This window comes from Carassius auratus, chromosome 15 (genome assembly GCF_003368295.1).
Source record: "Carassius auratus strain Wakin chromosome 15, ASM336829v1, whole genome shotgun sequence".
NCBI classification, from domain to species: Eukaryota; Metazoa; Chordata; class Actinopteri; order Cypriniformes; family Cyprinidae; genus Carassius; species Carassius auratus.
This window is the reverse complement of record NC_039257.1, coordinates 12,964,318-12,987,993: the sequence shown is the minus strand read 5'-3', so window position 1 is coordinate 12,987,993 and position 23,676 is coordinate 12,964,318. Positions and strand designations below refer to the sequence as shown.

At 36.2% G+C, this 23,676-nt stretch overlaps 3 protein-coding genes and 1 pseudogene across 6 annotated transcripts in view; 3 read left to right on the top strand and 1 right to left on the bottom strand.

Moving 5' to 3' along the window:
• The window catches only part of LOC113115158 (roundabout homolog 2-like), a 59,480-nt gene extending 57,006 nt beyond the window's left edge, over positions 1-2,474 (top strand). For all 4 annotated transcript variants that reach the window (XM_026282503.1, XM_026282502.1, XM_026282501.1 and 1 more), the window contains exons 23-27: positions 476-621; positions 729-827; positions 943-1,092; positions 1,308-1,447; positions 1,814-2,474. In XM_026282503.1, the coding sequence (XP_026138288.1) occupies positions 476-621; positions 729-827; positions 943-1,092; positions 1,308-1,447; positions 1,814-1,825 (547 nt within the window). In that variant the 3' untranslated portion in view covers positions 1,826-2,474. The remainder of the gene's footprint in view (positions 1-475; positions 622-728; positions 828-942; positions 1,093-1,307; positions 1,448-1,813) is intronic.
• Positions 2,475-8,519: 6,045 nt separating this feature from the next.
• On the top strand, positions 8,520-11,024 carry LOC113115541 (lens fiber membrane intrinsic protein-like). The gene is made up of 5 exons (XM_026283123.1): positions 8,520-8,650; positions 9,320-9,512; positions 9,611-9,760; positions 9,881-10,015; positions 10,843-11,024. Exons 2-5 carry the CDS (start codon positions 9,338-9,340, stop codon positions 10,899-10,901), a joined length of 519 nt encoding a protein of 172 aa, XP_026138908.1. The 5' UTR covers positions 8,520-8,650; positions 9,320-9,337; the 3' UTR covers positions 10,902-11,024.
• Positions 11,025-12,004: 980 nt separating this feature from the next.
• LOC113115157 (heat shock cognate 71 kDa protein-like) lies at positions 12,005-16,336 on the bottom strand (annotated as a pseudogene).
• A 3,408-nt stretch (positions 16,337-19,744) lies between these two features.
• LOC113115540 (zona pellucida-like domain-containing protein 1) lies at positions 19,745-23,226 on the top strand. The gene is made up of 11 exons (XM_026283122.1): positions 19,745-19,876; positions 20,020-20,133; positions 20,785-21,011; positions 21,098-21,282; positions 21,368-21,440; positions 21,517-21,614; positions 21,992-22,072; positions 22,162-22,333; positions 22,428-22,524; positions 22,610-22,630; positions 22,733-23,226. The coding sequence occupies exons 2-11, from the start codon at positions 20,031-20,033 to the stop codon at positions 22,837-22,839; spliced, it is 1,164 nt and encodes a 387-aa protein (XP_026138907.1). The 5' UTR covers positions 19,745-19,876; positions 20,020-20,030; the 3' UTR covers positions 22,840-23,226.
• The last annotated feature ends 450 nt before the right edge of the window (positions 23,227-23,676 follow it).

Here is a 23,676-nt window from a genome sequence, read left to right as displayed (position 1 = left end):
AGACAGACAGACAGACAGACAGACAGACAGACAGACAGATAGATAGATAGATAGATAGATAGATAGATAGATAGATAGATAGATAGATAGATAGATAGATAGATAGATAGATAGATAGATAGATAGATAGATAGATAGATTAAAAATTATAAAACCTTTTCCATCAAATCAGCATATTATAATGATTTGCGAAGATCCATTTGACACTAAATACTAAATTAATGGCTCCTAAATTTCAACTTTGCGATCAAAAGAATATTAATAATAAAATGTATATTCATTTTTTTTAAATAAATCTTTCAAATTTCCTTTAATGTCTACTATCTTTTCATATCTTCTCATATATTTGTATCTTTTTTTCTTTATTAAAACATTATTTTATTTTGTTCTTGCCATGACAATAGCTTTAGTATCTGACTTTGCATAATAGAAAAAAACAAATGAAGAACACATTTCTCATGTGTCTGTTCAACAGGAAAGCACACAATACACAGTTTGCTCTTTCCAACCCAAAGCTGTTAACCAAGCCCGAGACTCTTAATGGCAGCGCTCCCAACCACAGCGGCCCTTGGAGAGACATTGCTGAAATGGAGGAACTGTTCTCCAACAACACAGGCACAAGTAGGCCCTTCAGTAGACCGCTGGAAAAATAACTGTTTTTATTACATTGCTGATGATTATGTATGGAGTGCATAATCTTTGTTTACTTTAATCTGCACTGTTATTAGGAGAATACACATCATTCACGTCCTCAATGCACAAGCCCAGGCCTAAGAAGAAATCTCAAAAGGATGGCCTCGTGAGACGTGAGGCGTTGAAACCCGGGAGTAAGGATCAACATAGTTAAAAAAATATTGATTGAAGTTATTAAAGCATTTGTTCTTCTATAATAATGGAGTGCATAGATGATCATTCACACTTTTGGTTTGTGTGTGTCTGCAGACCTGCCTCCTCCACCTGAGCCCCCTCCTGTAACAGAGGACCCACTCAAGCACCTGACAGACACACTGGATAACGGCGGGAGCAGGACGCCCCCACAACACAGAGAGAGAAGATCAGACCGCAGAACAGCTGCACAGTGGAGCACACAAGGTCAGACATAAGGGGAGGCAAAAAAACATTCGCTGGTAGAGATTGCAAGTATCACTATTGGTACTAAAAATCAACCCCAAAATACCTTGGCAGTCACATTGCAATGCAATAAAATATGGTGTGTCATTTTTACACCCAACACTGTCCTTTGTAAAATATAAAAATATCCTTGTGCGTTGTGGTTTTTAATTCTCACTGTATATTTGACTGCACAGATGAAGGTTTAATCCAGTATTTCAAAGCAAACCTGCTGTCCAGCGGTCAGATGTCCAGCCACTGTTCCCTCTCCAGAAGCTCTGCATCTCAATCCTCCGCAACCTCGCGTTCCTTGGGGGCAGGAAGGAGGAGAAATGAGGTTAGATGAGTTTGTGTGGGATCTCTTCTGGTCTGAATAAGTTCATTAGTCACTGGCCACGCGTGGGGCCTTGGAGCATTGCAGTAAATTAACAATCGATAAGCTCCAGGACACTGAGCGTGCAGAGCTGGAAGCACACTGCATGAATCAGGCAAATGATTACATTTCCACTTTTTAAAGAACTGTGTTGTCTCATGTGGTCTCCATGGTATTGATATTCCAATGGATATTAAAAATGCGACTAATATGTTTGTTGGTTAGAGCTTGGTAGAATATTACTGCATGTTACTGCTTTAATGTGCCAGAACTAGATTGCTTGGCAACAAAATGATGATTTTATGTAATTTTGGGCTTGTTTATTTTCAGAACATGATATGAGGAGAGGAAGTTGTGCTGTTGTTCACAAATCTACATGCAACATATGCCATGCAGTGTATATGCCTCCACGCTCTGGTCCTTCAACTCTGTTTTTTTGTTCGTCATTTTTGTCTAGGTATTTTTTTAGACAAGTTTTTCAAATGATCCATTGTTGTCCTACCTCTGTATGTATAATTTTTACAATGTTTTTGTGTGATGAAAAAGGCATGCCAGAGGGCATGCTATTTTATTATTTGTTATTATTATTTATTGTATTTATTAGTTTAAAAAGAAAATCTAAATGTAAAAAAAATGACAGAAAATTTTAGATGAACATGTTTGAATGTATCTGGTGCATACATGTACGCCTCAATGTCTACATGTAATAAAAAGGTGTTTCGCCATTTTTGTGAAAAATATAGCAGATATTATCAGGCACAGTCTATGTGAACAAATCATCCAATGATACATTAGTAAGCCTACAGAATACCAGATGTTTCTTGTTGTAAAGTCTCCTTACTATCGTGTGCTCACTGAAAGGTTTTTCTTTTCTCCTGGAGAATGATTTACGCCATGTCACGACTGTTTTTCCACTAATGCTTCAATCATTTGCAGTTGTACATGTTCGGACTGCATACAAAACACAATAAAACTCATGTTCTAAGACTTATTGTACAGTACTGTTACTGATATGAATTTCTTCCTGTATTATTTTGTCAATAACTGTGCACTTGGGTATGGAATTCATGAAAATGCATTATGTAAATTTTGTCCATGTATTAAAAATCCTGACACTTCAAGTTTGCATGAGGAATCCAAGACTCGATAGAAATGTAAGTGATTGTGTATTTCACAGTGATTTTTACTGAAATATCGAAAGTTCACTAATTTCATATCGGATTAAATGTGTTCACGTTTTAACCATTCGAATTCCTCACATAAAGATAATTGGATTGAAATGAAGTAGGCCTAGGTAATTATGCAATGGATGTATTTTAAGTTAATCATAAGGCAGTTGTCGACAAGTGACTCCTTTTGAGTGAATAATGAATCTTTCTTTCAATCAGTTAAAAAAAAAAAGATTTTTTCATAAATGCAACAAGTTTGTCATTCAATCGTTCTTTCAAGCAACTGAAAGACATATTAAAATAATATCCGATACAGAGTTCCGAATGCAGCGAATTTTAACTAACGAGTCATTGATTCAACTCGCACAGTGATTCATTCTGGAACGATTCACTGCAGGTTTTCCTCAGTGACCAAAAATTGACAAAGTAACTATCGATATTGTGTCTAAAAGGTAAGTAGTTTCTTATATATTGAACTGGATAAACAACAGCACTCTTGCTTGTATGATACTGCTTAATTATCTTAATTTATTCTTAATTAAATCTAAATGGACTATTATTAGCCAAGTGCAGAGAGCCACATCAGACCATCTGAAATTACTATTTACAAACGCCTACATCTTTTATTTAGATGCAAATTCTGCAAGCAACTGATTGAATTCCTCTCTTCATACATTGAATTTACCAGCAGAAATCATTTGAACGCTGAAAGGCTGTTATTTTGATGTTGCAGTTGCCAAAATGTAGCTTTAAGGACAAAACATAGGGTATTTGCGTCTGAACAGCATCAGTGCAAGAGCATCAACACAGCTGTCAGCAGAAATGTGCATTTTCAGTCGCTTAGAAACAAGCAAAGAAATAAATAGACGACCCGTTTAATGAATACACAAGTCTGTTTTGAGCACATTAACTATGGCCTAGTTAAAGTAGGGCTGGTTCAAGTCAGCAATGATGTGAACCAGAGGTGAACGTGAGTGTGTCTCACCTGAGACCGTCTTCTCAGGAGATCATTTGCCAATTTTAATAAACACCTTCTGACCTCTGCATTGGTTCTGGATATGACCCTTCTCACCTCGTGCAGTCTAGTCACATTTGAAATCACACAGAGTCTGCCGCAAACAGGCACAGGCTTAATTAACTCACATGTGGTGTATTTAAAACCCTGCGGGTCCCTCTGGGTTTAAACGAGAAAAAGGTACATTTGAAAATGTATGCTAGTTGCTGTTACTATATACTTGTGGGTAATGCTGGGAATCTCAGTTAAATATGGGTCAGTGCTGTCCCCAACACTCATTTCATATGGCATCGTGTGTTTTAAGAGAGGTTTTTGATGATATCAAAGCACATCCCAGTGGTTCTTTGGGACAGCAGACATTTATAACCTCTGCTTGATTGGTGGGGAGTAAAGCGCCATTAATGCAGCACTCAGGATTGATGAAGGTCGTCTGTGGATTAATACAAGCATCTTTCCTGGAAGAGTTTTTGGTAGGACACGCATTTTTTTTTTTTTTTCAGATTGTATAGCAACCTCATATGAGAGTTCGTGGAAGAGAAAATTGCTAAATAAAACAATAAACTGATCTGTAATTTTACCTTTAATACTTAAGTGCATAAAAAATCCGCACTTTTGTACTTTCACTCAAGTATCTTTTAAAAAGAGTATGGGACTATTACTGGCCTGGTATTTCATGAGTCTCTTTACTTGATTTTTGTTCTTGGTCCACGCTGTTTATGAGTGCAGTGGATTAGCTTTTTATATTGTAATTTTCATTCCACATTGATAAACTGAACCAGAGAGGAGCTGCTTGGCTCGAACTGTGAGTGATTTCCTATTTCAATTAATGTGGATTAACTGAGCTACAGCAAGGCCTGTGCTGGATCATTGTCTAATGAGGAGAAATGACTGACAGAATGCATCATTTCACACATTTGTAAATGTGGGAAAATGTGCTCTAGAATGTGTAATGAACTTGCATTACTATATGAAATGGAAATGACTGTTACTTTTGATTTTCATTCAAATGGGAATCTGAAAATACAGCTCAAATCACAGGCAAAAGTAATATTTGATAATTTTACAATTCTGGCACTGAATTTGCTAGTCAGTATTGATAGCCAAGTAAAATCTGTTCTTGATTACGCTGAAAGCTTGAATATGCTTGAATATGATGACATAAATCCAATACCATTTTAATATTTTTATGCATATTCAGACTCTTTAACAATGTTTAAAAGAATTACAATAAGCATGATATAGCATTTGTAAAATATTTAAAAGGCATATTCTTTGTTGTATGTAAATAATTTCTAATATGTATTTATAGCCATTTATTTGATTCAATAGTTTAGAATTTATATTATCATTGTACTGGAACAAATTATTAAAAGATAATCTGTTAACATACTGTTAAACCTAAAGAGAAGAGGTTTAGTTACTTCAGATATGGTACTTTTTACAGTAAATACTCTGTATTTACCAGAGCACAAACTGCAAAAACCCCTAACAATGTGGATTCATGAGTGATTAAAACAAGAAACCATGACAATCCATCTTCACCTAGTGGTAGATCAATGTTTTTGCACCCTACATATGGTGTGGACATGACTGGTCAGGATCTGAGTTGAGTGAGTTCAAACCTGCAACACACTCCAGACCTCAACGTCTGTTTTCATGAAGTGATCACAAATCAGAGAGTTTGAGAGAAACATAGCAAACCAGCCCAAGCCTTTTCTTTTCTTGTTAAAGCTGGTAAAGATGCTGTTTGACTGGTTTAGCATGACCCAAATCTCTGTAAAACCAGCAAATATCACACCTTGACCAGGCTAGGAGACCTGAAAAACAATTAAAGCTGGTTTAAGTCATTTTTCAACAGGTATATTTTAGAAGTGCGTATTCAATGTTTGAGCTCATTTTTGCTCTCTTGAAAAACCACTGGGAGAAGATTGGAAACCCAATTGCTTGAAGCCATTGTTTCAGTTGTAAAATGGATTTAGACGAGCACAAATCTAATTAGCCAATTAGCTAGCCAGCAGCCAGATCCACAGTGACGTTTAGCCTAATGAATTCGCCACACAGTGTTGCTTGCCACGGTTCCCTCAGCACTCTGAAATGAAGCGTGTCCCAAAATCAGCTTTTAGCACCTCAGAAGCCATTCAGAGAAGCACAGAAGGATTACAAGGACTTTGATCATTTAGCCATTGTTGTGTCATTCCAAAATCAGCATTTATGACGCAGAGGATGACGTCATGATGCATTACTTGCTATGCTGAGGGCATCCGCCTTGTACAATTCCCCCCTGGGAACAGAGAAAATGAAGCTTGTATAATTGAGGAGTGAGTTAATACTGCATCACAAGCTCTTCAATTATACAACTCACTTTTCTCTCTGGGATCCCATGAATCTAGTTTCTGTCTCCACAAGTCATTCATTAAAAAACCCTTTTTGGGCCATTTCTGTAATTGTTCAGTTTGTGAAGTTTTTTATTTGCTTGTTATAACTGGTCATAGACAAGAAAATAATAATTTTACATTTTTATTTTATATATATATTATTTTATTTTTATTTTTTGATGAGGAATAAAACATTTTGTTATATATAGAAATTTGTTAAAATGTAATAGCTATGTCTCATTCATTGTTGCATTTAGAAACATTGCAGGACAGGAAATATAATGTCTGCTGACACACAATTAAAGTTAATCTTGATTAATCTTTTGATTTGACATCAGTTGCATGTTTGCTTTTGTGGGATGAAAATTAGGTAAATTAGGTTTGTGAAACAGAGCAGAATGCAGAAAAGCAAGTATATTTTGAGTTACTCGTGTGCATGAGCACAGTAACATAGGAAAAAAAACGGAAACAGTGGAATGCCAAAATAGGTTTTGTGAATGCCCTTCAAATAGAGGTCCTTCATTGCTGTTTCATATATCTAGGTGTCCTTTGGATGGAGACCTATACTAGTATTTTAAATCCACCATTTCAAATATATATATATATATATATATATATATATATATATATATATATATATATATATATATATATTTTTTTTTTTTTTTTTTTTTTTTTTTTTTTGGCATAATTTTCAGTGATGATGATTTTTGTAGTTCCACTCCAAGTTAGCATCTCCCCACTTCCCTTTACAAAAACAACCCAACAGGAATTTTCCACTGGCTTTTGGATCACTGGGGAAAATAAGCACTGTGACCAACTTTAAAGCAGGCCAAAACCTGGAAATGGCAATTGACCATAAAGATCCTTAAAAATTTAGTTAATCTTAATAACCACAGACTTTATTGCATGCATTTAAGTAAAAACCCATTAACAAAAACCCGCTGACTTTGAGACGGTGGAACTTTTGAAGTGCGAAAATCTTAATTCGTTTCCAGGTTTTGGCCTACAAAAAAACATCCTCCCTGCAGCATCCTATAATAGTCTCAGAAATGCTGTAGACCCATTTAGGGTAAGCAATATGTAGGCTACTATTTCATTTACTTTTTAATGTAATATAAATGATTAAATTTGATAACATTTTTGATTACTTTTCTAAATTTCTAGCGAATGTTAACTCTTAATCAGTTAATCAACTCTCAGACAGGTTGTAGCCTAAAGCTTTCATTGCCAGTGTGGATTGATGTAATTGGCAGAAGTGGTGGACTGAAAATTCAACCAAGAGATAGTTACTCCCCAACACAAGCAGTATGTTAAATACAGTGCAGACCCCTGTGGACTTTTGCATACCAGACTGAGCCAAAACTTGTTTTTATATGTAAGTATTGCCGGACAGAATTTCTTGAAGACAGAAAAAAGAAGTACAGTACAACCCTAACAGAGATACTGAAGAGTATAGCAGCATGATGGGTGAGTATTTCAAGCACTGCTATCAATTACCAGAGCAGACAGATGCTACTGACAGAACAGGCGAGGAAACCCACATACTGTATCAATACAGATCAAATATCCATCAATTGACCATTGATGTACATAGAAAGAGTTTAAAGTGTTGCTTTCGCCCTGTTTATCCTATTTATGGTAAAAAGTCTCCATCTGCTGGTTGTAAAATGTACACATTCTTGTCAACTAGAAACCCTTTAACCCCAAAAGCTGTTTTTGGCTGTGACAAGCACCACTTTTCATCATGTGGCTCTCGAATCCTTTAACAAATCCAAAGATAAACGTAGCCAAACCTTCACCACCAACACTCCTGGAAAATATCTTAATCATTCACATTTACAACGTCCCAGCTGCTATTATGTTCAACGTCCTGAAGAGGATTGGTGTTTTATTAGTTCCTGTGGGCAGATGAGCTCTATTTTTATCCGTTCATTACTTTCTATTTTCAGTCTATTGCATTACTTTAATGTGAAGGCTCTAGGTGGCATCTAATGTCTAAGTAGACATGGAGCTTTCAGGGGAGACACAATGTTCACTTAATGGATTCTTAACCTTTCAGGAGACAGTTTAATACTCCATTAAAAAGAAGCAGTAGACACGTAGTAAAGTGAATGAATAATAATAACTGTGTAGTGCTTAGTGGGGGAAAACAAGTATTTCATATATTCTTGCTACATGTATTTCATATATTCTTGCTGTAACTTAAATAAAAAGTAGATAAATTATTGAAATTTTTTCTTGAAATTAACAGAAAGAAAAAGTATTATAATGAAATACAAGAATTAGACATGTTTTTACAATTTCCTGAAAAACTGCTTGTCATTTTGTGTGTCATTCTGCGATGTTTCTATATTGTCAATTGAAAGTACTTTGTCATCAGTATTAGTGAAACTACTGCTAAATAGTTTTGTATTTTCAGCAGATTCTCTTAAGCACTCATCTGGCCTCTCTGATTGGCTGACAGCTCTATTGTTGGTCTCAGCTCTCCACCCAGCTACTGTGCCCTCACAAAAAACAACTGCCAATAGCTCATGGAAATCTGCCTGCCTTGGCATAATTCAGCTTCACACTATTCAGTCTGATAACATTTTTTGGGTGGAAAGAGGTAGGTTATGTTTTGATTTATTTTTTCATATTGTATGTTGATTTGTTGTTGTGAATTGAGTTTTTAAATCTCTTCACACTTTACAAAAGGTGATTTTAGGCCATCAATCATGTTCGTCTAGTAGAAGCTGATGTGATGTTCACAAACTCATTTCTCTTAAGATCATTTAAAGGAAAAAAAAAGGAAAAAAACAGTAATTGGAAATGATGCTATAGTAAGACATAAAAAGAACCAAATGAATGTTAAATAATGAATTTAGAATTTTATGATGGTAAAACTGAATTGATGTAAAACGCTGGTGTTGTGCACTGAAACTAAAAGTTGTTTCCATTAATTAAAATAAAGATGAAATAAAATATAAATGTTAGATGAGAAACTTAAATTTAAAAACCCTTAAAAAATAAAAAGACTAAAATAGCTTCAGTTAAAAAAATTATGATAAAAAAATTAATAATCAAAATTAAAACTAATAAACGATAAAAGCACTGTGAAGTTTGCTAAAACTTAAGCTAAAATTTAAATTAAAAACTGAAAATAAAAAAATAAACAATACATACTATAATTAAAATTAATCATATTCAACAACATTTGACATTTTTAATTAGTAATTAAAGTATGTTTACATATGTTTGGAATTAATTTCAGTACTGACTCATATTTTGTCTGTAGTGTGTCTGTAGGTGCAAGATGTACAGCTTTATGGGAGGTGGATTGTTTTGTGCAGGAGTGGGAAAAATACTCCTGGTGATCTCCACTGCCACTGATTACTGGATGCAGTACCGCCAGTCCGGCAGTTACATGCATCAGGGTCTGTGGCGCTACTGTCTACCTGGAAAATGCATGACACTAACAGACAGCATCGGTGAGACCGTCACACAGTAGACATAAAATACATACATTGAACATTTTTAAAAAGAAAAAAAAAAAAAAGACAACTAATCTCTGGTTTTATTTGAACAGCATATTGGGATGCCACCCGGGCCTTCATGATCCTTTCCATCTTAGCTTGTTTCTTTGGCATCATCATCGGTGTCTTGGCTTTCATCAATTACTCCTCCTTTAGCGGATTTGACAAAACCTTTGCTGCGGGAATTCTCTATTTCATTTCATGTAAGAATGTGACAATGCATCCAATCCTAAAAATAACATTAATAAGTTAAATTATTCTTATATATCTGAACTGCGTGTACTGTATGGGAAGTCATCGTTTATTTGCATTGTACATCCCAGGCTTCTTTGTGCTGCTGGCCATGGCTGTCTACACTGGGATGACGGTCAACTACTATGGAAAACGATATGGGAACTGGCGGTTCTCGTGGTCGTACATAATGGGCTGGGTTTCTGTGGTGCTCACTTTCTTTTCAGGTACACTTTATGTTTATGTTCATGAAATTAATATTCTGTTATGAATATACGCAAAGTTTTTATCAAACTGAGGTAAGAGCTGACAATATTTTCTTATTTTCAATATTTAACCTGGGATACTGGGATAAGTATTAAATCCATTCAAAAAAAAATTAATGCGATAATTTAAATTTTGGGGTGAACTATCTCATTAATTTCTTACCCTCATGTTACTCCAACCCTGTAAGACCTTCGTTCATCTTCACAAAACAAATTATGACATTTTGATAAAATCTGAGAGTTATCTGATTTTCTGAGTTATCAGTTGTTCAACCTAAATTTGAAGAAACTACTAGGAATATTCTTGTACGCAAATAAAAAAATAACAATTTCACTTAACAATTTCTTGTCGACATGCCTTCATGAGAGTACCTCGCATCCATGAACATCCCTCAGACTGAAAATAAGGCACAGGACATCCATGTATACGTCAGAAGGCCGGCTACTGCGTCACACAAATGCATCATGAACACACGTAGAAGACTGGCAGTGAAGAGAAATCATAAATTACAGTTGAACCATTGATGTCACATGGACTATTTTAAACAATGTGCTTACTACCTTTCTGGGCCTTGAATGTGTCAATTGCATTGCTGTCTATGCAGAGCATTTCATCAGAAATACATTAATTTGTGTTCTGAAGATGAACGGGTGTTCTGAATAGATGAACTATCCCTTTAAAATGTTACAACATGACAACATGGTCAGTGTCTTTCAATAATGAGTAAAGATGAGTGAAGTTGTTGCTAATGTATTAGTTATTAACATTCCTCGTCTTTCTCTTACAGGGATCTTCTATATGTGTGCTTACCGGATGTATGAACCGAGAGGCCCAATGTCACGCTGATGCTTCTCATCATAGATCTGCTATTTAATCCATTCAGCCTGACCCCTTCAATTTAGACCTATCATTTATTATTTTAAAATCCCATAACACAAACTAATAAATGACTAATTCAGTTCAAATGTTGTTTATATTCTATGTGTATTTTCTATACAAAATAATAAGAGGTGCAGATCAGGTTGGAACCAAAATAGACTATGTATTTTGATTTATAGAAGAAAACAACTTCTTGAAGTTCTTGTAGAATTTTATATGCATTTAAGCGGTTTCCAAAATATGTACAGTATACAAGTTTGGGATCAGTATGATTTTATTATTTTTTATTTTAAATGCAATTTATTATGTCAAGCCATTATCATATCTTCAGTGTCATGTGATCTTTCAGAAATACTTTTAATATGCAATAAAAATTTCTTAATATTTTTTAAATGTTATGATATATAGGAAACTGTGATAAAAGAAAATCGGGATTCTTTGATAAATGGAAACTTGAGAAGAACAGCATTTATAAATCTTTTGTAACTATATTAATATTTCTACTGTCACTTATGCTCAATATAAACATCTAGCTGAACAAAAGCTTTAATTTCTATTAAATCAAAATCTTACTGGCCCCAAACTTTTGAGTTTAGTAGATAGTTTTTAATCAGTTTACATACACTGCAATATTTCAGGCTTTTTATTTTAAGGAAGAACAAAGAGTATACAAGGTATTTAGGGAAGTCGTGGCCTAATGGTTAGAGAGTCGGATTCCCAATCGAAAGGTTGTGAGTTTGAGTCCCGGGCCTGCAGGAATTGTGGGTGGGGGGAGTGCATGTACAGTTCTCCACCTTTAATACCTCGACTTAGGTGCCCTTGAGCAAGGCATCAAACCCCCAACTGCTCCCTGGGCGCCGCAGCATAAATGGCTGCCCACTGCTCCGGGTGTATGTTCACAGTGTGTGTGTGTGTGTGTGTGTTCACTGCTCTGTGTGTGTGCACTTCGGATGGGTTAAATGCAGAGCACGAATTCTGAGTATGGGTCACCATACTTGGCTGAGTATGGGTCACTTCACCCATACTCAGCCAAGTATGGGTCACTTCACTTCACTTCAAACCACACAGCATTCACTTTGTGAACAGCAAATACTTTATTGTCAGTGTTCAACACACCAGAATGTGATGCATATGCAGCATTTTTTTAACATATGTTTAACATGGATGGGACCAAAAACATGCTGCTCAGAACAGCTACAAAGCAAGCAGGTAAAACAAATACTCATGAGTTTTTAACTCCCAACTGGTCAAAAATTAATCTTTGAGAAACGTGAAAGAGAAAGCATACTTATGAAGGTGCTCCAAACAGTGAGAAGCTTTCTCAGAAGGATTTAATCAACTTCTTCAATTGTTGGTCCAGAGGATCCACCTCCACCAGGGGCACCTCCAGCTCCTGGGAAGCCCCCAGGCATTCCTTCTGGCATCCCACCAGTGCTCTGGTACAGCTTGGTGATGATAGGGTTGCACACCTTCTCTAGTTCCTTCTGCTGATGCTCAAACTCGTCCTTCTCAGCTGTCTGTACAGAAATTATAAGAGGCAATGAGTACTATCGTTGAAAAAACATAACTGGTGTTATCTCGGACACAAAGGTTGAGAACCATACCTGGTTTTTGTCCAGCCAGCTTATGACTTCATTGCACTTGTCAAGGATCTTCTGCTTGTCCTCATCACTAATCTTGCCCTTGAGTTTCTCATCTTCAACTGTGGACTTCATGTTGAAGGCGTAGGACTCAAGGCCATTCTTAACAGCAACCTTTTCTCTTTGAACATCATCCTCAGCCTTGTACTTCTCAGCTTCCTGGACCATGCGCTCAATGTCCTCCTTGCTTAGACGTCCTGGAAAAGTTGGGACCATTGATTAGGACTTCGCTTTCCAATAACCAAAGGCACTCAGGACATCAAGAGTTATGTTACCTTTATCATTGGTGATGGTGATCTTGTTCTCCTTGCCAGTGCTCTTGTCTACAGCAGAGACATTCATGATGCCATTGGCATCAATGTCAAAGGTTACTTCAATCTGGGGTACGCCACGCGGAGCAGGAGGGATGCCCGTCAGCTCGAACTTTCCCAGCAAGTTATTGTCCTTAGTCATTGCTCTTTCACCCTCATACACCTACAGTAGAGAAATGCATTACTTGTGAAACTTTGTCAGAAACCATGGACAAAAAAAAAAAACGAAAAAACAAATCTCCTCACCTGAATGAGGACACCAGGCTGGTTGTCGGAGTAAGTGGTAAAGGTCTGTGTTTGTTTGGTTGGGATGGTAGTGTTACGTTTGATCAGGATGGTCATAACGCCGCCAGCAGTCTCAATTCCCAAGGACAGAGGAGTAACATCCAGGAGCAACAGGTCTTGGACATTCTCAGACTTGTCTCCAGACAAAATGGCTGCCTGGACAGCTATAAAAAGGAAATATGTCTCTAATAGGACATTTATAGAAGATTAGGCCATTCAAAACGATGTCCATTTTCATTACCTGCTCCATATGCGACAGCTTCATCTGGATTGATGCTCTTGTTCAGTTCTTTCCCATTGAAGAAGTCCTGGAGCAGCTTTTGGATCTTTGGGATACGGGTGGATCCTCCAACAAGGACAATTTCGTGAACCTGAGTCTTGTCAAGTTTAGCATCACGGAGGGATTTCTCGACCGGATCCAACGTGCCACGGAAGAGATCGGCATTGAGCTCTTCAAAACGAGCCCTGGTGATTGAAGTGTAGAAATCGATTCCCTCATAAAGAGAGTCGATTTCGATGCTGGCCTGAGTGCTGGAGGACAAAGTGCGTTTTGCCCGCTCGCATGCTGTGCGCAGCCGACGGACGGCCCTCTTGTTGTCGCTGATGTCCTTTTTGTACTTGCGCTTGAACTCCGAGATGAAATGGTTGACCATGCGATTGTCAAAGTCTTCCCCGCCAAGGTGAGTGTCTCCGGCTGTTGACTTGACCTCAAAGATGCCATCCTCGATTGTAAGAATGGACACATCAAAAGTGCCACCACCAAGATCGAAGATCAGGACGTTTCTCTCCGAGCCAACCTGATTCCAGACAAAGTCATCAGTTATATTCAACAATTACTGCTTTAATACTGTTGTAAGTAAAAGAAGCACACTTACTTTCTTGTCCAGACCATAGGCAATTGCAGCAGCAGTCGGCTCATTGATGATTCGTAGAACATTGAGACCTGAGATAGTCCCAGCATCCTTAGTGGCCTGGCGCTGAGAGTCATTGAAATAAGCAGGTACCGTAATAACAGCATTCGTGATGGTCTGTGAACACAGATTCATGAAGTGTAACAGCCGATTCTTTTTACTGAAGTCATCCTCTGAATCAGAAAGTACCATGTTTAAGATGTGTTATTCAAACAGGCCTCTTTCATGCTCTAATAAACTGCAGCCTGTCAGTGTTGACATGTTAGACATGTCAACATCTTAACACCTACAGCAACAAGGGAGACGGTTTCTCAGAAGCATTATAGCAAATACAGGCACTGTTTTGACAGAAACCTACTTTTCCAAGGTAAGCCTCAGCAATTTCCTTCATCTTTATAAGCACCATGGATGAAATCTCCTCTGGGTAAAAGGTCTTGGTCTCTCCTTTGTATTCAACTTGAACTTTGGGGCGTGAGCTGTCATTTATAACAGTGAATGGCCAATGCTTCATGTCTGACTGCACAACAGATTCGTCAAACCGCCGTCCAATGAGCCTTTTTGCATCTACAGAAACAAATATGGCGACAAACTCTGAACGTGTTCAACAATACATAAGCTTATAAATATTCATGCAGATTCATACTATTTTGCTTAAATGAAGACTAAAAACATTTAGCTACATTTAGATGTCAGACCGTTAATGTACAATTCTCATTTTCAGATTTGCCAAAGATTACACTTAATAACCGTGTTATTAAGTTATTTATGTGTTTAAATCTTAACTGAGTGAGTGTAATCTAAATGTAAATCTACAGGAAAATCTAATGCACAATTAAATGTCCAGTAATGGTTGATAAAGATAGATTTTTAAAAAATCTCAAAATTATATCAGGAATAAAGCTGCTTACCAAAGACTGTATTGGTGGGGTTCATTGCTACTTGATTTTTGGCAGCATCTCCAATCAGCCTCTCTGTGTCTGTGAATGCTACATAACTTGGCGTGGTCCTGTTACCCTGGTCATTGGCAATGATTTCAACTTTGCCATGCTGAAAGACCCCCACACAGGAGTAGGTGGTCCCCAGATCAATGCCAACTGCTGGTCCCTTTGACATGGTTTCTGCTGGCAGCAAACACACATGGCAGCGGTTAATAGTCACGATGAAATACATTTTAAGCTTTCAACCTAAGCCTTCCAAATAAGGAATGTATGTTTGTTTGATATCCTACTCATAGCTCAATTCTTTGTTTCCCTATATGGCTGTTTACTCGGAAGCTTTACTGGCACACTAGACTTCAGATGATCCTGTGGCCTACATGGACCACAAAGCGGATCAGCTGTCACTGTGTTAAAATACGCTCCTTCAAATAGATATGAGGAAAGCACTTGACAACAGCTTTATCATTCCTTCTGTTTAATTAGTGATTATGTGTTTATAAGTAAAAACCATGACAAAAAAAAGTCATCATTTACTCATGTCATCCCAAACCTATAAGACTTTCTTCTGTGGAAAATAAAGTTCTGAAAGAATGCCAGCTGTGTAAAATGCCAAAATATTAATTCTGAGTGAACTATCCCTTTAAGATAAGTGACTGCCTCTGAGGGAAGGTTAAGGTTCAGTTTCCCGTCGTTTGCTCGTTAACTATTATGCAACATTTGTGATTTCCGTAAGCATTCCTGAATTGGAAAAACTGGGAGTGTCTTATCCTGGAATCATCTGCAGCTAGAACATTCCATAGTCCCCAATCAAACCCGCGCACAACACTCGAATGGCATCCGTTATTAACGTTCTAGAACATTCCATATTATCGCTGGTTCAGAATGCAGATCGAATGCAGTGAAAATATTCATATAACATTTTACGTTAGCTAGCGCTAATAATTTTTTTTACAGTTTTGTAATTTCTTCGTGTTGGAAATGTTAGCGGAATGACAGCGTCTGTCATTTCCAAACATTCCGCCTATCATTACTTTATGATTTAATACAAAATGAAAGTCATAGCTTTGGGAAAACATGAGGATGAATTAATGATGTCGTTATTTTGACTGTTGAGTAAACTGTACCGTTATCTGCTAAACTATCAAGCCCGAAAAGCATCAAACTCAACGCATATTGGTACGTCTTAGTACTCTACTGTGCAATAGTTTGTTTATAATAAAAAAAAAACATGAAACTCTTTAACTTTAAACGCAACATTCATCATAATGCTCACCAGAAACGCTGTGAGTCTGTCAATCACCTGTGGTGTCGCAGCTCGAGACGCGCGCGGTGTCTGCAGCAGAAGGCAGAGGAGTGCGCTGTTATGCGCTTAAAGTCTCTTCCTGAGAACAGTCCAGAACATGAGACGAGCGCAGCAGCAGCCAATCACGTCGCGCGGCCGCTGCAGCCTTCAGAGATGGAGAACGCCAGCAGAATTCCGCATATTACACAGCAGAATGTTCCTAAAACGGGGGAAATATCGATCCATAGAGTTCTAGAACATTGTCAGGTAATTTAGAGAACTTTTTGCACTAATAAGAAATCCAGTCAAATGGATGGTCATGGCTGTGTCATCGAATATCGATTACAGTAAGCATACAATAAACATGACTGAAGTAGTTCCATAAAAATAGGAAAGGTGAAAAATATATGATTTAATAAAGAAGAAATTAACTATACTGGAACTAACGCAACTGACTGGACGATAAACCCGAGAAAAACCCGCACAGAACCACTAGTTTTTCATTTCGTATTTCTAAATAAGTTACCAGACCTCTTTATAAAAATAATATCCTTATAAGTAGAACGAAACGTTTTTCTTAAATTAAAGTATTTGTTACATTTGAAGGAGCTTTATGGCGCTTTTGCTATGCGCTTTTTGTTTTTTTCAGCTTTTGACAACTTTTTCTCAAACCCGTAACGGACGAAATGGGATTTAAAAATGATTTAACACATAAATTGTTATAAAAGGTGCCTACTGCTCATGTGCCCCTGATAACAATTTAATGATATCAAATGTATCATTTATTATACATATAATTTTTACAATTTTATAGGACTGAAGCTAAAAATATACAAATTTTGTCTACCAGCTCATTATTTTTTTATATATAGGCCTATATATATATATTACATTTAAAATTTCAACTAAAACCACATTTTTTGTTTGTTTTAGGCCTGAACATGTCAGATCAACAAGAAATACTTCCCTATACTGTCTTCCCTATATTTTTCCTAAAAATATTAATCTGACAAGGTGTGACGGGGTTGAAGACTGTAAGACATTTGTAGGGATAGGGATACATTGCCTTAAATTTACATTTTTGGTTTTGTTTCCCTCTCTCATATTGTCCCCTTGTTTATGGGCCAACACATCTGCATGGCCAACATTTTCAGAGCAGTTTCTGATGTATGATGTAAGCTTGACAGTGCCCTCCCTGACTATAACATGCCTCAAAAATATGAATAAAAAGTATGATATTACCAATGATTTTCTGTATTAAAGAGACCAGAATGATGATTCTGGTAAATGATGTCATACTTGAGTGTAAATTATTATGGTCATAAGATGGTTATTGTGACAGGGTTGAGTTCAAACTGAGGGACATAACTTTAAATTATTTTCTTTTTTTAATCAAATATTTTGCATTTTTTTTCACAGATATTTTTAACAAGAAAGGAACACAAGTAAATGCTTACATTGTTGCCCAAAATCACAGACACTATGCACATATTGTTAAAAATTCTCTAAGTACAAACTCAGGTTTCTTATTGACTCCACAATGACACTGCGGTGTAGCTGCACTGTAAATCTGCCACATCAACAGTGGCCACAGGGTGGCATAGTCATGAAAAACCCTGTCAGTCAGAGAGCTGTCACAGTTGTCAACAGTGTAGATGATATTAGTAAGACAGTCAGTTCACATACACACACTGAAAACAATCCGCTACAGTAAAAAACTAAATGTCCGATAAAGAGGGTGCAGGTATTGTCTATAGAGGGTGTGATGAGTTGATCCCTAAACAGAAAGCACAGCAGAAGCTGGGCACACCTTTGAGCTCCAGACAAAGCAAAGTGGTTGATCATTTCAAATCCTCTGGGATGTGATATTTTCAATAAAAAGAGAGTTCAATCAGAGGAAGTCATTGTATTGTTTTATTCACAATAGCTTTTTGTACCTGACCTGGATAAAGCTAAAGGGCAAGCGTGCAGTCATGACCTGGTCATAAAAATAAAGTTTGAAATTGAGTTTGAGTTCTCACAGGTTAACCAAACCTATGAAGAAAAAAAAAACATACTGGGAATGAATTATTAGTTAATTTTCCAACATGACTGAAATACTCATTATGTATATTTATTAAGAAACATTAATTAAGAAATGTTATACTAATTGTTGAACACTGAAAGCGGCGTACTGATCATTTTGAAGAAACTCTTTGAGAATCATTGTTATGGCTCTGTCCTGCAAGAGGAATTCCCTTTTTTGTATGTATTGAAAAGGTGCTTGGTTTCATCAAGGGAATTCTCTGAATGTGCTTGCTGTCCTAAGAAAAGAACAGGGGGTACCTTTTTGTTGAAATAAGTGTTTAACTATGATGTAAGTACTAGAGTTAGTGCCAATATTCATAAAAAGAAATTCTAGCTCTCCTTGTTAAGTGAAAAACACCTTTCTTTAACACCCTACCTTTGCGACAAAGTGACTACACCCGCCAAACATTATATACCTCTGTTAAAGCATATTGGGAAACTCATAAACTAAAAATAAAATAATATAAAAATAGTGAGGATAGTTGAATATAACTATAATACATTAGAAAATACTGTCTCGTATATCATATCCCTTATGTTTATTTGTATCAAAATCTTTTATTTTCTTTCTTTTTTTTTTCTTTTGTTAAATTTATCTTATACCCTTTGTTCAAGGAATAGTTTTAGTATTTATTTATTTATTTATTTATTTATTTTTGTCATTATTTACTCTTCCTGTTGTTCCAAACCTGTATGATTTTTTTTTCCTGTGGGAACACAAAATAAGATATAACTTGTTGCTAATAAATCAACTAACTTGTTTTACCTTGTTGCTAATAAATCAGTTCCATTGCACAGGGAAAAAATTATATATATATATATATATATATATATATATATATATATATATATATATATGTATATATATATATATATATATATATGTATATATATATATATATATATATATATATATATATATATATATATCACGCATTTCTCTAAGTAAAGTTCCACAGAAAAAAGAAAGTCACAAAGCTTTGGATGATGTCATACAGATTTGGGTGAATAAATAATAATATTCCACAAATAATTATATAAATAAATGAATATAATTTTTTTTTATTATGAATAAGAATTGTACTTCATCAAACATTAAACCCGTAATAAACTATTAAAAAATTGTACATTCCATTATTGTCCAATTACATGACCCTACAGTGGTATTATATTTGTATTATTAACCGTTGAATGATGCTTGACCCTACTGAATAGGATGAATTGAAATCTCAAGACCTTAATGAAGAAAGAGGCCTGAGATCCTTTTATTTCCATGCGTCAGTTCCAGGTGTGGTTCTAGCAACTATCTGTTCAATCAACAATATTGATGACAAACTTAGTTACCAGATCTGAATAGATAACAGTCTGGAGATCGCTGGAGACTCTCGTGTTGCTGTCTTTTGTCAAGTATTCTCTCCCACCCTTCTCATCTGTATAAATACCAAATCTGGAAGAATCTGCAAGAAAGGAAGGAGAAGTTACACATCAGGAGCTGACAGATCCAAAAGGTAACGTTTATTTTACTCTCTAAAATGATCTGATTAAAAGCAGACTAGTTATTGTCTTAAAGTATATTCATATTAGATGAAAAATGTCCGAAAGAAGTGTTAGCGTGATTGGTTTGTATTTTCTAATGGTTTGTCTTTTTTAGTTTGCCTCAGGATGATCAGAATAGTCCAGCTGTTGTGTTTTTCTAGCCTTCTTTTACTGTGTGACGGTCAGGGTCTCACAACATGCCTCACTCAGCCCACGTACAGACTGGCAGGTTAGTGCTTAAACTATTTTCTTAATCAGATTAGTCTCATTTTTATCTAAACATTATGAAAAAAAATACATTTACTCGAGAAGCAAAACTGCAGAAGATATAACGATGTATTACACTCTTAAAAATAAGAGCACTTAAAAGGTTCTTCACAACGAAGCCTTAGAAGAACTATTTATGGTTCCACAAAACATTCAGTCAAAGGTTCTTTAAAGAACCATCTCTTTCTTACCTTTTTATAAAAAACTGAAGAACCTTCTCTCACCACAGAGAACCTTTAGTGAAAAGCTTTTTATGGAACCATTTAGACAAAAAGGTTCTTCTATGGCATCCTGAAGCACCCTTATTTTTAAGAGTGTGGACAACAGTTGGTTATTTGTATCTTTATGAGTATGTTCTTACAACACGGGCAAAAAAAAATAAGAAGAAATTCTTAAAAAGTCAGCCAGTGAATTAAGAAAATAAAGAGAAAATAAAGGGATCAATTCTCATTTGAGAAAAATTAACAGTCTTCTTAAACTTTTTAAACAGAATTAAAATGATCTTAGTTTGGGTTCTCAAATACATGCATCTTGTTTAAAGGAAAAAAATTACTGATTTATTCAAATGAATGCAGAAGCACCTTGAGTAACAGAACATTCTTATATCTTTCAGAAAACGCTGACATGACAGTGGTGTGTGGAACCAGTCAAATGTTTTTAAAAGTTCTCATTTGTCCAATGTATTTTGCGGGATACAACGAATCCCTAATGGCGCTCAATGCTAAGTTTAGCACCCCAGCCTGCCGTGGAGTAGCGGACTGGACTGTCAATCCTCCCGTCCTGCTGTTCAACTTCTCAATCTCTCAGGAGGCGCTCATCCTTTGTGGCATCAATATGAACGTAAGAGCTTTTCACTTTAAAGCAATCAGCGTGGAACTTTTAATCCTACAGATTTCCATAATGTGTGTGACGTGTTTGTTGGTTAGATTTTCAGTCAAGTGGGATCAGGGATATTCTCCGACTTCTCCCAAATCCAGTCCGTTAATATCTCTGGATTAATCAATTCCTGGGATCCCAGCACCAGCACTATCTCTTACAGACAACAACTGATGTACCAGTTTTCATGTCTATATCCACTGCAGTATTTAGTCAACAACACTGAGCTCGGCGTGTGAGTATAAATGCCAAGAATCTGTTTCTCGGTGGAGGTTTCTGCACTCTAACTTGTGTGACAAAGTGTCTTTTTGTGCCAACAGGTCAGGAGTGAGTCTAGCAGTAAAGGACAACAATGGCACCTTCGTCAGTACTCTAAGCATGGCTCTTTTCAGTGTAAGGTTCTTTTCAATAAAGAACACTTAATTAATCAGTGAATACAAGTTTCTTGACATCCTATCTTTTTTTACAGACTCCCGACTACACAACCAGACTCCAGATCCCAGGATCTGGGCTGCAGTTGAAAACTCGCATATATGTGCAGATCAAGGCAACAAATCTCACAAACAAGTAAGAAAAATCAACTCTCCTGGGTTATAGTACTGTATATACTATTTTACTCCCAATTTATTTTCCGCTTTCAGTTTAATTTTAGTTTAAGTATGTGCTTTTTATAATTTTTCTATTAAGCTCCATTTATTTTTATTTCAGTTTTTGTCATTTTAATACATCGACTCAAATGTATTTATTTCAGTTAGTTTCAACATTCCTAATATTTACATTTGATTTGATTTCAACCATTATTTCAACAGTCTTGGGTTTAGTTAACAGTAACAACACTGGAGCTCTTGAACGTACTGTATCAACATTGAATTGAATAATGCTAATTATACATTAACAGATCAGTCAAACCTAATATTATTGTCTATATTATTGTGTATTTTAAGGTTCAATGTGTTGCTGGACCGTTGCTATGCCACAACAAGCCCTTATCCAGCCCTCAGCACCTCTTACGATCTTTTTATCGGGTGAGTCATTCATAAAAAGCAGACTGAAAGAGAGGAGTTGAGAAGACACTTTAACTCTCTTGTGAGAATCACATCTCTTGTTGTTTTAGGTGTAATCGTGATGCCCAGACAAAGATCGATCGGAATGGGATATCCCAGGAAGCTCTCTTCTCCTTTGAGGCCTTCCGCTTTGTGGAACACAAAAACCTGTCCGTCTCCACTTTCTACCTGCATTGTGCTACCCGACTCTGTGAGAACTCCACTTGCGCCTCCTTGCTTCCGGTAACTAATCGTGCTTATCTGATGACAGAATTGAATTTGTTTACTTTATTTTCTCTGGATTTCATCAGACCTTTTTTTTTTTTTTTTTTTGTAGAAATGCGTTAGGAAAAGAGAAGTACAGTCTCCAGTGTACAACTCTTCTGATGTTGCCATTGTCTCCTCAGGACCAGTCAGAACTAAAGTTGACAGCGGTACAAAGAATCATATAATAGTTCTATCAAAATAACTAGTTACTGATTTGTACTGATTTCAAATTCTCTTCCACTTCTTCCTCAGGTGTCCCTGTGCCTGCTAGATGTAAGAGTTCACTCATTAAGAACCTTATCTAAATAGTTCTATTATTGTTTTGTAATTTGTATTTGTGATTTAATATTGATTGACCTTCCTATGTGTATCTAGTAACCTCATCAGCATCCATCCCTCAGCTGACGTATGTTGGTGTAGCCACTGGCTTGCTGAGCTTCTTTCTGTTTGACTGGTTGTCTACATCAGGACTTGCACAGTGATCGGCATCAGGATTCGGGAATTCCTTATCACTTGACTGAAAACAATGTTTCTTAGAAGATATCTCACTTGTTACATAAATGTGAGAATATATATTATGTGTCAGTTATTAGCACCTGAATTTTTTTAATTTTTTAATGTTCCTGTGAGAACAAGAAAAAAGAAACATGTTCAGTATGTAGTTTACATATTGTGTTCTTTTGAAAAGTTTTTAATGCATGTAACACTGCTTTGGGGGGAAATGTATGCACTATGAATGTAACCATTTCTATTCAGTTTAAACTTGAATAAAAATATTAGAACCTGCCGTTGTCCCCAGGGATTTTCACATATCTGCGTTATCAGTTATCAGTTAGGATTTCATTCATTAGCAGCTTAATGTTCGGTTAAATAATTGTTCACATAACATCAAACACAGGTGCACAGAAGTCTTCACAAAAGTGAGTATATTACCATTTAAGACTATCACAGCATAAACATGCGAATGACTGAATGAGTACTATCTGTTTCCCTTCCTCACTTGTTCTGTATTTCACTTCAGAAACCATTTCTACCAGAAACCATTTCAGCATTTTTTAGTTTAATTGTAGAATTCCAAAATTTAAAGCAAAAACCGAATTATAACTTCAGCTTTGTGAAACTATACATAAAACATATAACTACACTACATAAAGCAAAACAAACACAGCAGCCGGCTGAATGAGAACTCTAATTCACTCTCTCACAACAGGTGGAGCTTAGGCTGTAGAACATGAAATAAGCCTTTTACACAAGCAAGATGAAAAGGAAATTACAATTATTAAAAAAATTAGTGTTTTAGTCAAATAAGCAGGAGAGCA

Coding starts and splice junctions, on each gene's coding strand:
- LOC113115541 (XM_026283123.1), top strand. CDS start 9,338: ATGTACAGCTTTATGGGAGGTGGATTGTTTTGTGCAGGAGTGGGAAAA. Junction 9,513..9,610: donor GACACTAACAGACAGCATCG/GTGAGACCGTCA, acceptor TTATTTGAACAG/CATATTGGGATGCCACCCGG. Junction 9,761..9,880: donor AATTCTCTATTTCATTTCAT/GTAAGAATGTGA, acceptor TGTACATCCCAG/GCTTCTTTGTGCTGCTGGCC.
- LOC113115540 (XM_026283122.1), top strand. CDS start 20,031: ATGATCAGAATAGTCCAGCTGTTGTGTTTTTCTAGCCTTCTTTTACTG. Junction 21,012..21,097: donor TTTGTGGCATCAATATGAAC/GTAAGAGCTTTT, acceptor TTTGTTGGTTAG/ATTTTCAGTCAAGTGGGATC. Junction 21,615..21,991: donor GCAACAAATCTCACAAACAA/GTAAGAAAAATC, acceptor GTGTATTTTAAG/GTTCAATGTGTTGCTGGACC.